The sequence below is a fragment of the Ambystoma mexicanum genome, chromosome 6p (assembly GCF_040938575.1).
Source record: "Ambystoma mexicanum isolate Mex_15411 chromosome 6p, UKY_AmexF1_1, whole genome shotgun sequence".
NCBI lineage: Eukaryota > Metazoa > Chordata > Amphibia > Caudata > Ambystomatidae > Ambystoma > Ambystoma mexicanum.
In genome coordinates, this window is record NC_090935.1 from 1,153,848,472 (window position 1) to 1,153,860,487 (window position 12,016).

The 12,016-nt window shown below is 44.8% G+C and overlaps 1 protein-coding gene across 4 annotated transcripts in view; it reads left to right on the forward strand.

Annotated features, from left to right (window-relative positions):
- LOC138510254 (tight junction protein ZO-2-like) overlaps nucleotides 1-12,016 on the forward strand; it is a 1,104,514-nt gene that overhangs the window by 181,540 nt on the left and 910,958 nt on the right. For all 4 annotated transcript variants that reach the window (XM_069625778.1, XM_069625777.1, XM_069625773.1 and 1 more), the window contains exon 2: nucleotides 6,274-6,394. Coding sequence is in view for 2 of the 4 variants with exons in the window: in XM_069625773.1 (XP_069481874.1) it covers nucleotides 6,274-6,394 (121 nt within the window). In the remaining 2 variants the exon portion in view is untranslated. The remainder of the gene's footprint in view (nucleotides 1-6,273; nucleotides 6,395-12,016) is intronic.

Consider the following 12,016-nt stretch of genomic DNA (forward strand, 5'->3'; position numbering starts at 1 on the left):
AGCAAGGCAGTGGAACGCAATGAGGCGGGACTAATAGAAAAGCAAAAACTACATGGTGCACATGAGGAATAGCTCAGATGATCGGATGAGCAAAAAGAATGGGATGGAATATTGAAGAAACATGAGAAGATAGGAAGGCAGCAGACCATGAACTTTAAAATCAAAGCAGAGATGGTGAAAGTGAAGGCAGCAATAAGTCATGCAGGTGAAGAGAAGCAAGAGGAGAGATGTGAACACAGAGGCAGATGAGAATAGATGAATAGCAAATTTAAGGATGGATTGTCGAGAGGAAAGGAAAGTAGCAGGGAGACCACGCAAAAGAGAACAGTCCGAACATATCAAGGCCAAAATAAGTATGTTGGCAGTCTGAACAGTAAAAGGGCTGTATTTAATGGATATTTTAGAGTTGAAATCCACAGTTATGAACCGGGGAAGTAACGTAAGGAAAAAAGACACCAAGATTATGAACAGAAGAGAGGAGGTAATGGGTGGTGGGGGGGGGAGATTACCGTTTTGGATGAATTAAGATGAAGTGAGTTGGAATGTCCAACCACAGCGACAGCTACAGATTGTGACATGAATATGAACCGAAAAGTAGCAGAAAAAAACAAACATTGAAAATTGGCCACATAGAATTGAAAATTTAAGCCATAAAAAGAGATAATAAAATGGGCGAAAGGCAAAATAATGCATGACTCAAATCTGAGCCCTTTGGAACACCACAGCATCAGGGTGTGGCTTCAGGAGGTGTGTTTGGGGTTGTTGCACCGCTTCCGATGTGGAGACAGCATTCTTCGTTCCAAGTGACGGATGGCTCATCTGAGGAGCTGTTTGGCTATCCTTCAAAGTATCCCTACTGTGATGTTTTGTCAGTCCAGAGCTACCAGTAAGCAGCAATTAATATGAAATCACTGCAAGTTCAAGCTCCTCGTCGGTCACCCTTTTGTGTGTTAATGCCAAGTCCTCCCAGAAACGATCATGTTTTACTGTGCGATTGGTCTCCTGCGTTTTGAATGAGGTCTTGCTGCAAGCTGCATTTGATAAATGCAAAACTTTACAAAGCTGTCCTACAAGCAAACATGTTCATCTTTTTATGGAACTGTATGTTTCCTGCTAATGCTTTAAAGCTGATGGTTTTCTCTTGATAATGCAACATACAGGCACTTGGATATAAGGTTGCCTCTTGGCAGGTGTGATACACTTCCAGTCCAGTCATTTACTTGCATTCTGCACCTGGTAGTAGCCATTGCTCTTTTGTTAATAGCGCTTTGCGTTTGGGAATTTGTGGATCCTACCACAAGTCTACAAGCCCCAGAAAGTAAACTGCAGTTGACTGAAAAGCAGGGTCTTGAAGGCGTTTTTATCAAGCTAAAAAGCAGTTGTGAAAGCCTTGTTGGAATGTAGTCCCCTCTCCTTTAGATTTTTCAGATCTCTACGTTTTATGGTACTCTGCCGGTTCTGGCATCCATCCCACACCACTTTGCAAAAGTACTACTTGCTGTCCTGAATTTGTAATGGCACATTTAAAATGACATATTGCATAAGAAGGGTACATGACTTGAGCCAAAACATCTGGAGGACCGAATATCTTGATTCTACAACAAAGGAGCTGTGTTTTTGCATCATTTTGAGACACGAGTTGTTGGTTTGCACAAGGTTGCAGTAGTTTGCAACATCATTCGCTTTATTGACCTTGAAAAATATTCATACTGAGCAGTTACTTTGCGGAACTGCTCAGTATGAACAATTGTTATTGTGACGCTAAATAATCCAAGGTGTACTGGTGCCCCACGATGCTGGTGGGAAAATACCACTTTTGAACCCCGGATAAGTTCTGCTCCTGACAGTAGGTAATCACCTTTCTCTACTTTCTGTGAGGGATTGCATCTGGTAGGTTCAAGTTCCTCGAAAATGTGTCTTTTCCAGATGCTATGTGCCAAAATATGCTCCCTTCATGAAGATGCCCCAAATCTTAGTTTCTGCATGTCAATAATGGGTGTTCTTTTTAACAGACTTAATGTTGATCGTTTTATTGGCTTTGGATGAGGAAAACGAATCTACAAAGCTTTACATGTGTGACATAGATTACACACATCTATACTGCAAGCATTCAGCCAACTGCTTATGGTCCACTCCTTGTACGACATCTTGGTGTGTACGCTCATATATGCATTAATCGCCATTCATCTCAACAGGGCACACTAAATAATCACTTAAAGGGGAAGTTCACTCAAAAATGGTATTGTTTCAAAAGATGGGCCATAATCAAAAATATGTTAAAAAAAAATATTTTTAAAGGAAGTTCCTATGTAAAGGTTTCGGGAAATGAGGCTCAAGGTTTTGGCCTGGTGGCATCCAGTTTGTAATTAAGCAGCTTCTTCCTCTGTTCATGTTAAGCTCTGGTCTCATGGCAATAATCAAGCAAAAGCCTCCTACTGGGAGCTTTTGCTTACTGCTGTCAGAAAGCAGAGTTTAACATGAAGAGAGGCGGCTGCCACAGTAATTGCCTTGACTTTCATTTTAGGTTTTCTGTGCTCCCCAAGCCCAGGAAAGCACAGAAAACGTAAAATGAAAGGCACAGCTATTATAAATACTTTGCCGGCCACTGGCAAAGTTTTCATAATTGCTGTGGCTTTCTTTTCCAGTTTCTCGAGCATGGGAAACTAGAAACCTAAAGTTGCGGTAATTATGAATACTCTGCCAGCGGCTGGCGAAGTATTCATAATTGCCTGGACTTTCTTTTGAAGTCTCCTGGGCTCCCCCAGGCTCGGTGGAGCCTGGGAGACTTAAAACAAAAGCTGCTGCAATTTTAAATACAACACTGTTGTATTTATAATTGCTGGTACTTTCTTTTTAAAGCTCCCGGGCTTGGGAGACTTGAAACGAAAAGCACAGAAATCATAAATACAACAAGATTGTATTTATAATTGCTGGTACATTCTTTTTAAACTCCCGGGCTCCCTCTGTTATATTTATAATTGCTGCTACTTTCTTTTTAAGTTTCCCAGGGCTCGGGAGACTTGAAACAAAAGGCACGGCAATCATAACGTGTTTGATTGCTGTGGCTTTCTTTTTAAATCTCCCGGGCACCCCGGAAAAATGGATGCCTCCTAGTGCTTGACATTTTTGACTTTGAGCCTCATATCCCAAATATTTTACATAGGAAGTTTCTTTAAAAAATATTTTTATATATGTTTTTTATTATGTTCCATCTTTTGAGACGGTAACATTGTTGGTGACCTTCCCCTGAAATCATATTTGAAATTGTTTTTTTTCCACCAAGTTTGTCAACTTCTCTAATTCTTTGTGGTATATTTGACAATATCGTTGATTTTAACATACATGGTTTACCTTTCTTGTAGTTTACATGTTATTGTCGGGAATGACACACTTTTTCATTCTTAATTTATATAAATTGGTGTTGCTTTATCCTTTGGTTGATGCACACTCTGCTGTGCTAGCACCCCTACAGACTGAATGATGCTTATTTTGCCAGTACATTTCTACCATGTGTTCTAGTTCCTTTAAAATAGCTGTATTGAACGCAGTATAGTTCTCTTTTGAAAGCAGTGTACATGCAAAAGGTTGGGTGGAAGGCGATGTAGACAACGGCTCAAATGGCAAAATGTCGAACAAACAACTGCTCAAATCCTGTTATAACACTTATTCTAATCCTTGCTGAATCCCTTTAAATTGCTGGGCATTATTTATCTAAGTTGCCAAAATTGGGATCACATTGAAGTATGTATTTGTAGTGCATTATTCAGACTCCATAGTGCATATTTTAATTTTGCCTTGCGGAATACCATGTACTGTTGCTGAATTTTCTTTGCTTGTTCCTGGCACATAGCTTGCCAATCATCAATCTCTCTCCTCACAAAGAAGTTAATTTAAATCTACTATGTTAGGTGGGAGGGAGGGGCTTGCATAATTGTGTGGTGGGCATGCAAGAATATGAGTAGTCGTAGAAGTGCTTGAACTGATTTACATTTTTCAGTTTCTAGTGTAATTTCGAGCTTGAAATAGAAAAGAAAGACCCTGTTGTTTTGCGGAGAAATTGTGGAAAAAGCTTGAAAGTTCTAGGAGCTTCCAACCACCTAAAATTCGAGTTGGAATGTTCCTTTAACTGACATGCTCCCTGCCACTGCAGGCGAATAGAAGTCTTACATCACACCTGCCGCAAAGGGGTTACATCACTTGTAAAGTCCTGCTAGCCTGAGCAGGCAGGTCAAAGCATACAGAGGGAGCTTTCACGCGGGCTTGGGGGCATTACTTGTGTGCATGCCTCTCCCTCTGCTCCCCCATGGCACACATTAATACTATTAGCAATCCAGTATAATACTCAAGTGCTACGTGAAAAAACATTCTGTTTGAAAGGGTGCACACAGATATTCACCTTTTCATCCGTGGGAACGCTTGCTAGAGCAAATATGACTGTGATGCAAAAGTGATAGGGGCTCAAGAGCAAGTCCCTTCCCATGTCGGTGGGAAGGTGGAGGCGGCTGCACAGTCTGCGAGGATATGCAGTAAAAAGTAAGCCTGGGTGCTGTTGGTGAGTGGAGGTGGACGAAAGGAAAGTGAAAGGGGCAGGCGAGGCTTGTATGGACAGGCCAGTACTTTGCAGTGGAGATGCATTGAGCTACGTTTGAATGTGAGAGGTTCATCACTGGATTCTGCCCAACATTCCAGGGAGCCGATTGGCTGGCTCCCACACGGCTGGTACTATTGCAAGATATGAAGGCACTGCACATGACCAGCAGCCTACTCAATGCTGTCTGCCTGGAGCTGGCCTACAGTCCTCAAGTAGTGGCTTGGAAAGTGCAAAAACTGGAGGTGAATCTGGTGAGCCACCATACATGCAGTGTAAATTGGGCTCCTTTCCCCTTTTACACTATCACTATCTGGTGGTTAAACTAAAAGGATTAATGAGTTGGTACATTTGAGGAAAAGAGACTGCATTATGATGGTGGTGGACACGTGGATGGAGGGTCAGGTTTTGGTACTTGTTTCAAGTCCCCTCCCCCTGTTTATGAATCTCATGACCATGTCAATAACAAGATCTGGTGCGACTGTTTGAATGCCTACGTCCAGCATTGGATCATGGATTTAGGGCAAGTTCCTAAATGTAGGCCAAATATTAGATTTTGATGAGTGAAGACCATCTGCGTAAGTGAATTTCTGGATTTGGATTGCCATAGCAAAGCTGTGACATTTTTGGATTAAGATCTTTTGAGTAGGTGCCTGGATCTCTTTCCAAAAGGGCTCAACTGGTTCACATTATTTTGGAACCGACATTGACGATGCATACAAACATCTGAGGGTTGACATATCGACCCTTTATAGATGTCTGTGAATATCAATACCAAGTAGGCTGATGATGATGATGATGATGATGATGGTGATGGGTGAGTGAAACCCATCAAGATGGGTGTTGAGGATAGTTAAATTGCATAGCAAGTAGCATAACCATGCTTCTGACCCAAGCTGGCCTATATGCACGCCACAGTGGTTCTAAGAAAGTTCGAGGAGTTTCCTCTGCAGCCTTTTCAGGGAGATTTACCTAGTTCACACTGTCATGTCAATGTTCATCTACAGCCCACCGTCCCTGCATTCTTTGCAAGCAATTACGAGCACATACTTTGTTGGCATAGCAGAGAAGAGGAACTCCATTATCAGACCACTTCCACATGTTCATCATTCACAGACGAGAGAATTCCCAGTTGGCTGTTTCTAGCCATCTAGTGCAATCCATTCGAAGACATAGGGAAAAACAATAGATTATGTTGGGTGCATTGTCTGCTTTAAAGAATGAGTCCTCTATCGTATAGCTTCCCCCCCTTATTTACTCAATACCCTTATTAATTATGTGATATGTTGTGCAGACACATTTTATTGAAGTGAATACGATGGAGAGCAATGGATTTTCTACCATGCCGACAGTGCCATTTGTCTTGAACCGCTGTAATGTTATGTGCATCATTACCCTGTAGTGTGCATCGCTTCAGTCTTCTGTGCATGTAGACTGAGCTATTAGTAAAGAGACAATCTGCTTCTTTTCACATGGAAGCCCCATTTCATTATACAATATCCTAGTTACCAATGCATGTAGATGGACTCTGAATTCTTTGATCTCACTGGATCTTTCGGTAGGCCCTCTTGGTGTGCCAGAAGGTGCAACAAGCCATTGCATGTATCATTTTAGGTGTGCATTAGTATTGCAGGACTAGCTTTCATGAAATTACTGCTTTTTTTACCTTGGGTTTTGCTTTGCAGGGAGCGGAGCCAGACTTTATCATCTCGTTGTGAGTGGGACTGGCAGACGAGCTGGCGCTCCAACCAAAAGCACAACCAGAGTTATAGAAGGAGGGTATCGAGGGGCACATCGTCTTACCAGGTATTTAATTTCAAGACCTACTGCGTACACCTGGTGATTGTTTATGGTCCTGGAAACAGTTTTGACTGTTGCACATTCCAGTGATGCTTAAAGTAACATGCAACACCCTGATCTACACCTCAAAGTTCAGTGTTGTGGCATGGATAAATGAAGTTACTTGTACAGTTTTGTTGCCATCCTGCATTATTTTATATTAATTTCTGCGCTAGAACTATCCAATTCTAAAGATATGATTTTAGTTAAAAATATATTTAAAAGTTTCAAGTAAATACAATGTTATTTGGTTCCTTTTACAGATCGTGGCTCTATTCAAAGTGCCACCATATTCTAAAGGTAAGCACTCACCTCCACTTTTTCTGACGGCCCCAGATGCATTATTAGGATCCTCCTGACGCTGTGCCGTATCCCATTGCCATCCATTATGGTGCAACATAACCCTGTTCCTCAGCGATAGAGCGCAAAGTATTAAGAGTGGCATATGCGAGAACCTCCTACCCATCTTGGATAAATACATTAAATGGGGGCATAATGGTGTGACACTATTCACCCATTGTAATAAAACGAAGTCCCTGAGAATTCCACAGCCACTTTAGGCAAAAGAAACTAAAGTCAACCAAAATATCTAATAAGCCAATATTAGACATTTCCTCTCTGGCAGGTTGCCATTGCAAGCTGCCAGTAGAAGACATACCCAGAATTGTCCACCCAAATACAATGCTGTAAAACCGGATTACAAATTTTGATTAAAAGCCATGTGACTGTTAACATCCTTCACGCTGCCTATAATTTTGAACATTGGTTATACATTTCGCGATTTAACTTTGACTTACATTTTACTCTACTTAGCGGTTTTATTGCTTTTGTGACTTGACTAATGGCATGATGTATTCATGGCAGCGCCTCATTTTGAAATGAGTCTGCTGGATAACACCATACACAGTACGCCACTACTGATGCAGGGGAGCTCTAGCAATGTTATGATAATGAAAGATCCAAATTTGCATCAGCATAGCATAGGACCACTACTCTAAAAGCATGGTTATCTAAATTGCGATGGAGTTCCTTTGATTAGGCAGGGAAGTGAAAGGAGCTGGACCATGAGGGCCCCGGAAGGTCTCCCCTTTTGATCCGACCCCCGCCCCCACCCTCAATGGAGGTGCTCAGGGAATCCCCCAGGACCAATCCCTTGACCGCCAACCTTACCATTAAAGCCCTTGACAGCAAGTTGCCTTTAGACATAAATTCAAGCAGGTCCGAACGCCTGCAGTCTGCAAGCAGAAATGGTAGTCACAGCTTTCCTCTTTGGAAACGCGATATGAGGTGCGGTCTGCAGTCGACATGCTTGCCCGCTCACCTGTTTGCAGACTCACTGTCCACCACACAGACGCCACAGACTAGCATAGGCTGCTATACAGGGGAAGTGACACAACCGCTCATTTGTGGAAGACTTGGCAGAAATCTACTGCCACGAAAAGCCCACCAGATTTCAAGATGGTGGGTCCCACGTTTCAATCCTCAGCACATGGACCAGTGAGCAGTAATTCTAACACAAGTGATTTAGATATGGGCAACAGGCAGGACATGTGGCGAATAGGGTCGGATTGGGTCGTCGGCCCATCGGCCCGTGGCCGATGCAAAATCATGGCTGGAGACCTGGGGACCGGTTCCTGAAGACCATGTGGGCCGGTTTCGGCCCAGGCATGGGCTTCATTGTGAAGCCTTCACACTTCAGGAACCAGCCTCCAGGGCCTCGGCCTCGCCGGACGGATGGATGAAAGTTGCAAAGGATTTGTAAGTAAGCAACTTACAGATCCTTTGCAATTGCAGCCCTGCGCCCGCCGCCGCCAGCCCGCCGCAGATGCAGAGAAAGGTAACGCTGAAGTGTTACCTTTCTTTGATCAATGCGGCGGGCCGGCGGCCAACTGCCACGGCCCGGCCGCGACACCCTGGCGCCAGCAGCAGTCAGTGTTACAAAACACTGGGAGGGAGCGGCAATGCTGGGCGGAGCTGCCTCAGCCCGGCCTGCTCCCTCCCAGTGTTTTGTATTACACTGGAGCCAGGCTGCAACGTATTGCGTGGGGGGCATATCATTTTTGAAAAATTGCCTGCACGGCATCTTAGGGAGTTTGGGGAGGTCCCACCCTTGGGCTCCTGCCATGCACTGGCCCCGCAGGACACGCTGGGCACAGACTGGTGACACTCTCCTCTGAGAGGAGGGAAGTCCCTTTCTAGCTGGGCAGATGGGGTGGTGGAGGAAGCGGGGGCTTCATTGAAAAGGCGCGCGTTCCCCTCTCGTGACATCACCTCGCCGCCCCGGTGCTGCCTTTATGGTCCAGGTACAGAGCGCACAACCCAAACTCGGAGTAGTGGGGGCGGAGAAGGCAGCGCCAGTCACCTCTCCCTGCTCACCCCTTCATGAAGTTCATGGACGTTTCTCTCTAGGAGCCCGAGAATGGCAGCTCTCAGGATCCCGCTGGTGTGCCTGGTGCTCCTGGCTCTCTCCTCCGGTGGCTTGGGTGCATGTACGGTGTTCAGGGATGGTCTGGGGTGGGCCACCGCCCCCAGTCAGCCCAGGAGAGCACAGAGCTGCACTCGGCCAGCAACCAGCCACCCAGGCCAGCCTGCCGGCACAGAGGTGAGGGACCCATCAACCCCACAGCCCAACACCACCACCCCACAGGCCCGCGCCACAGGCTGCCTGCCTGCTGCTACTGGCAGCGGAGAGAGATGCAGACGGCCCTGCTGAGAGGAGGTGAGATCATACTAGTAACCATTCCAGTCTTGCTTGTGTGATGACAATGTGCTGCCAGAGGAGGGTACTCCCCGTCCACAATGACTAAGTTTGGGGATGTGTGCAGCTCTTGATTTCCACATGACAATAAGTGCTTGCCATGCATGCATATTTAACAGCTAAGAAATGCTGTGCTCCAAATGTAAGCATTTCAAGTATGATATTTGATTTGTTACCAGTCCATGTAATGCAGCTGGGGCTAGATTCGTCAAAGTGGTTTGAGGTAAAGATTTTGCCGCACTTGGAAAGCACGCAGCAACATTTGCCTGCCAAAAAAGATGTTTTCAGAGGCTGTGAGTGTGAACTCATTTCTAGAAAATGCTTTGGGTCATTGGCTGTCCGGCCTGTCCCATAAAAGGCCAACACTGAAAGGGCCACCACGGTCATTCATGTTTGTTGTTCGACGGGATGGATGTGCACCGCAGCACAAAGGCGGCATGTTGGGTGGAGGGAAGGGACCTGCGCTCTAGTCCAAGTGTAACATTAGGAGACACTCCTCCTTACATCCTTCACTGGGGGTTGGATGTGTTCGAAGGTGCCCTACATTGTTATTTTTTGCAACACCCTGGCAGCTCTGCCTTCTTCGGTGTTTGTTCGCTCGCACAGGGTGGTCGGTCAGTGGGTCACCCATAAAAAGCGTGATTTATTGGCTCCTGAGTTCTCATCCTTTCTCCTTCCTGTTGCTTACATAGGCGAGCTCCAGTTTCCTGGTCTTTACATCCACTTAACACTAAACCGACAAGCCGCAGAGAGGTGTTGCTAAATGCATCAATGAGGGCACATGTGTTCAACAGATCTTCATGTATGTGGTATCTCTCTCTTGTGATTAGTTAACACGCTCCAGTATAAATGGGCCCAAGCAAGAAACATTCCTTCGAAAAACGGCTCACATTTTTGCAAAAAACATGCATTTTCCATAATATTTTAGCAAATGTAAATGATAACTGATGACTTACAGTAGTAATACACCGTACGGACTACATGAGAAATATTTGACAATAGCACATCAAGTGGCCATTGACTAGTCTTCATTTGTCCACAATGAATGAATGCTTTGTTGCAATGTGTCTATTTTTCCCATATCTGGCATGCTGTTCAGGATGTTTGTTTGCATGTATGAGGTAATGAGTGATCAGAGTATGGGATGTACTGTGAGTGTGTTGCTTTGCCTATTTTGCCAACCTCTGATCTGAAGCCTGAAAAGTAGATGCACGCAGGCTCGAAATGCAGCCATATTTGCACCAGACCTGCAGATGAACTTAACTACTTAACTGGTCTGCCGTTAAATCTCAGTTACCAGTTTAATGGTATCCACCAAATAATAATTGCTCATTTTACTATATCCGATATGATAGCTCAGTGGGTTGAGCGCTCGCTACTGCGGTGTGTGTGAGATCTGCAGGTGTGAATCCCAGCAAGGCCATCTCAGCCTTTCATCCTTCTTAGGTCGATAAATGAGTACCAACACAGGTTGGGTGATATTGTATGCAAATTTGTTCTATAAAAAAGAGCTTAATCGTAAGTGCTATACAATAACATATTATCATTTGGCCTTGGACGTCTGCTTGCATTCACAGTAATTTGACAATATGGAACTATACACACAGATATTAATGATACATATCGTGATCCATTCTTGTATGCAAAGTTACGATATTTTATGAGCTGTGATGTAATGTGGGAAACTCATGAACGCTCCATAAGTAGCATTTTCTGTAAAGTCGTGAATTGACACGATTCACAGATGATGGTTTGAGGGCCACTTTTTTTGAGGCGAGGGGTGGGCCACTTTTGTGAGGCGAGGGGTGGGCCACTTTTTTTTCAGTGTCCGGGCCTATTTCTTGTCCCAGTCCGACCCTGGTGGCGAACAAACAGTCTAATGGCCAGATCAGTGATAGAACCCAGATGTAGCCAAGAAAACCCATGTAACAACAGGGCAGGACTACAACAAGGGACAGGAGCTGAGCCAGAGTGTTGAGTTTGGAATCGAGGGAGCAGCATGGGAAAGCAGTGGAGCGAGCGTGCAAAGTGGAGGTAGGTGGAAGGACCAGAAAAATGAAGGCATTGGAGAAGACGGCAGAGTGGAGGGAGTAGGGAGATGAAGGCCTCAAACGAGGGAAATATCAGAGTGTGTAGGAAGGTTGAGGAAACCGTAAAGGAGTTGGTGGAGGGAAAGAACATAAGGGTAGTGTAGTGTCTTTTGTCTTGTGGTTCCGTGTGAATGGTCAGATGAATGTTGAGTGTGTGGGTGTTGCATGTGCGGTGTGTGGCAGAATGTGGGGGAGGTTCGGAGTAGGTTGTTGTGGATGTCGGAGAAAGCGTGTGGCCATTGGTCAAATAATAGAGGCCTTTTACACCTACTTAATGCCGGTTTCCGTGTCATTTGAGTGGATGCTACAATTGGCGGCGAGGATACCAACAGCCAGTAGAAAACCTGTGCAGCAGGCAGGCTGTATCTTCGAGTCGGAGCTTCCTCCAGGTTGGCTCAATGCTGATTATCCGAGCTGGTATGAACATTTTTTAAAAAACAGTAAATCGCAACGTACCCACAGCCAGTCACAGCTTATAAGGTACTGCAGCAATGTATTGTATATCAGATTATTTCCAGAAAACCTAACTGAGGCCCCCAGCACGAGCTTGCAAACAACAACGTTGACAGGGTTGGAGGAAAGCACCCTTGAATGTCATATAGCGTGCCGCCATTTTGGTTAGGATTAAGTGAAACAGGGCCTGGACGTTGATCTCCATCCATTCTTCGCAGTTGGAGAAGAAAAAACAAAATCTCAAAACAAAAATGTTAAAGGGAATGAGAGGAAAGAAAGTGTGCCTTG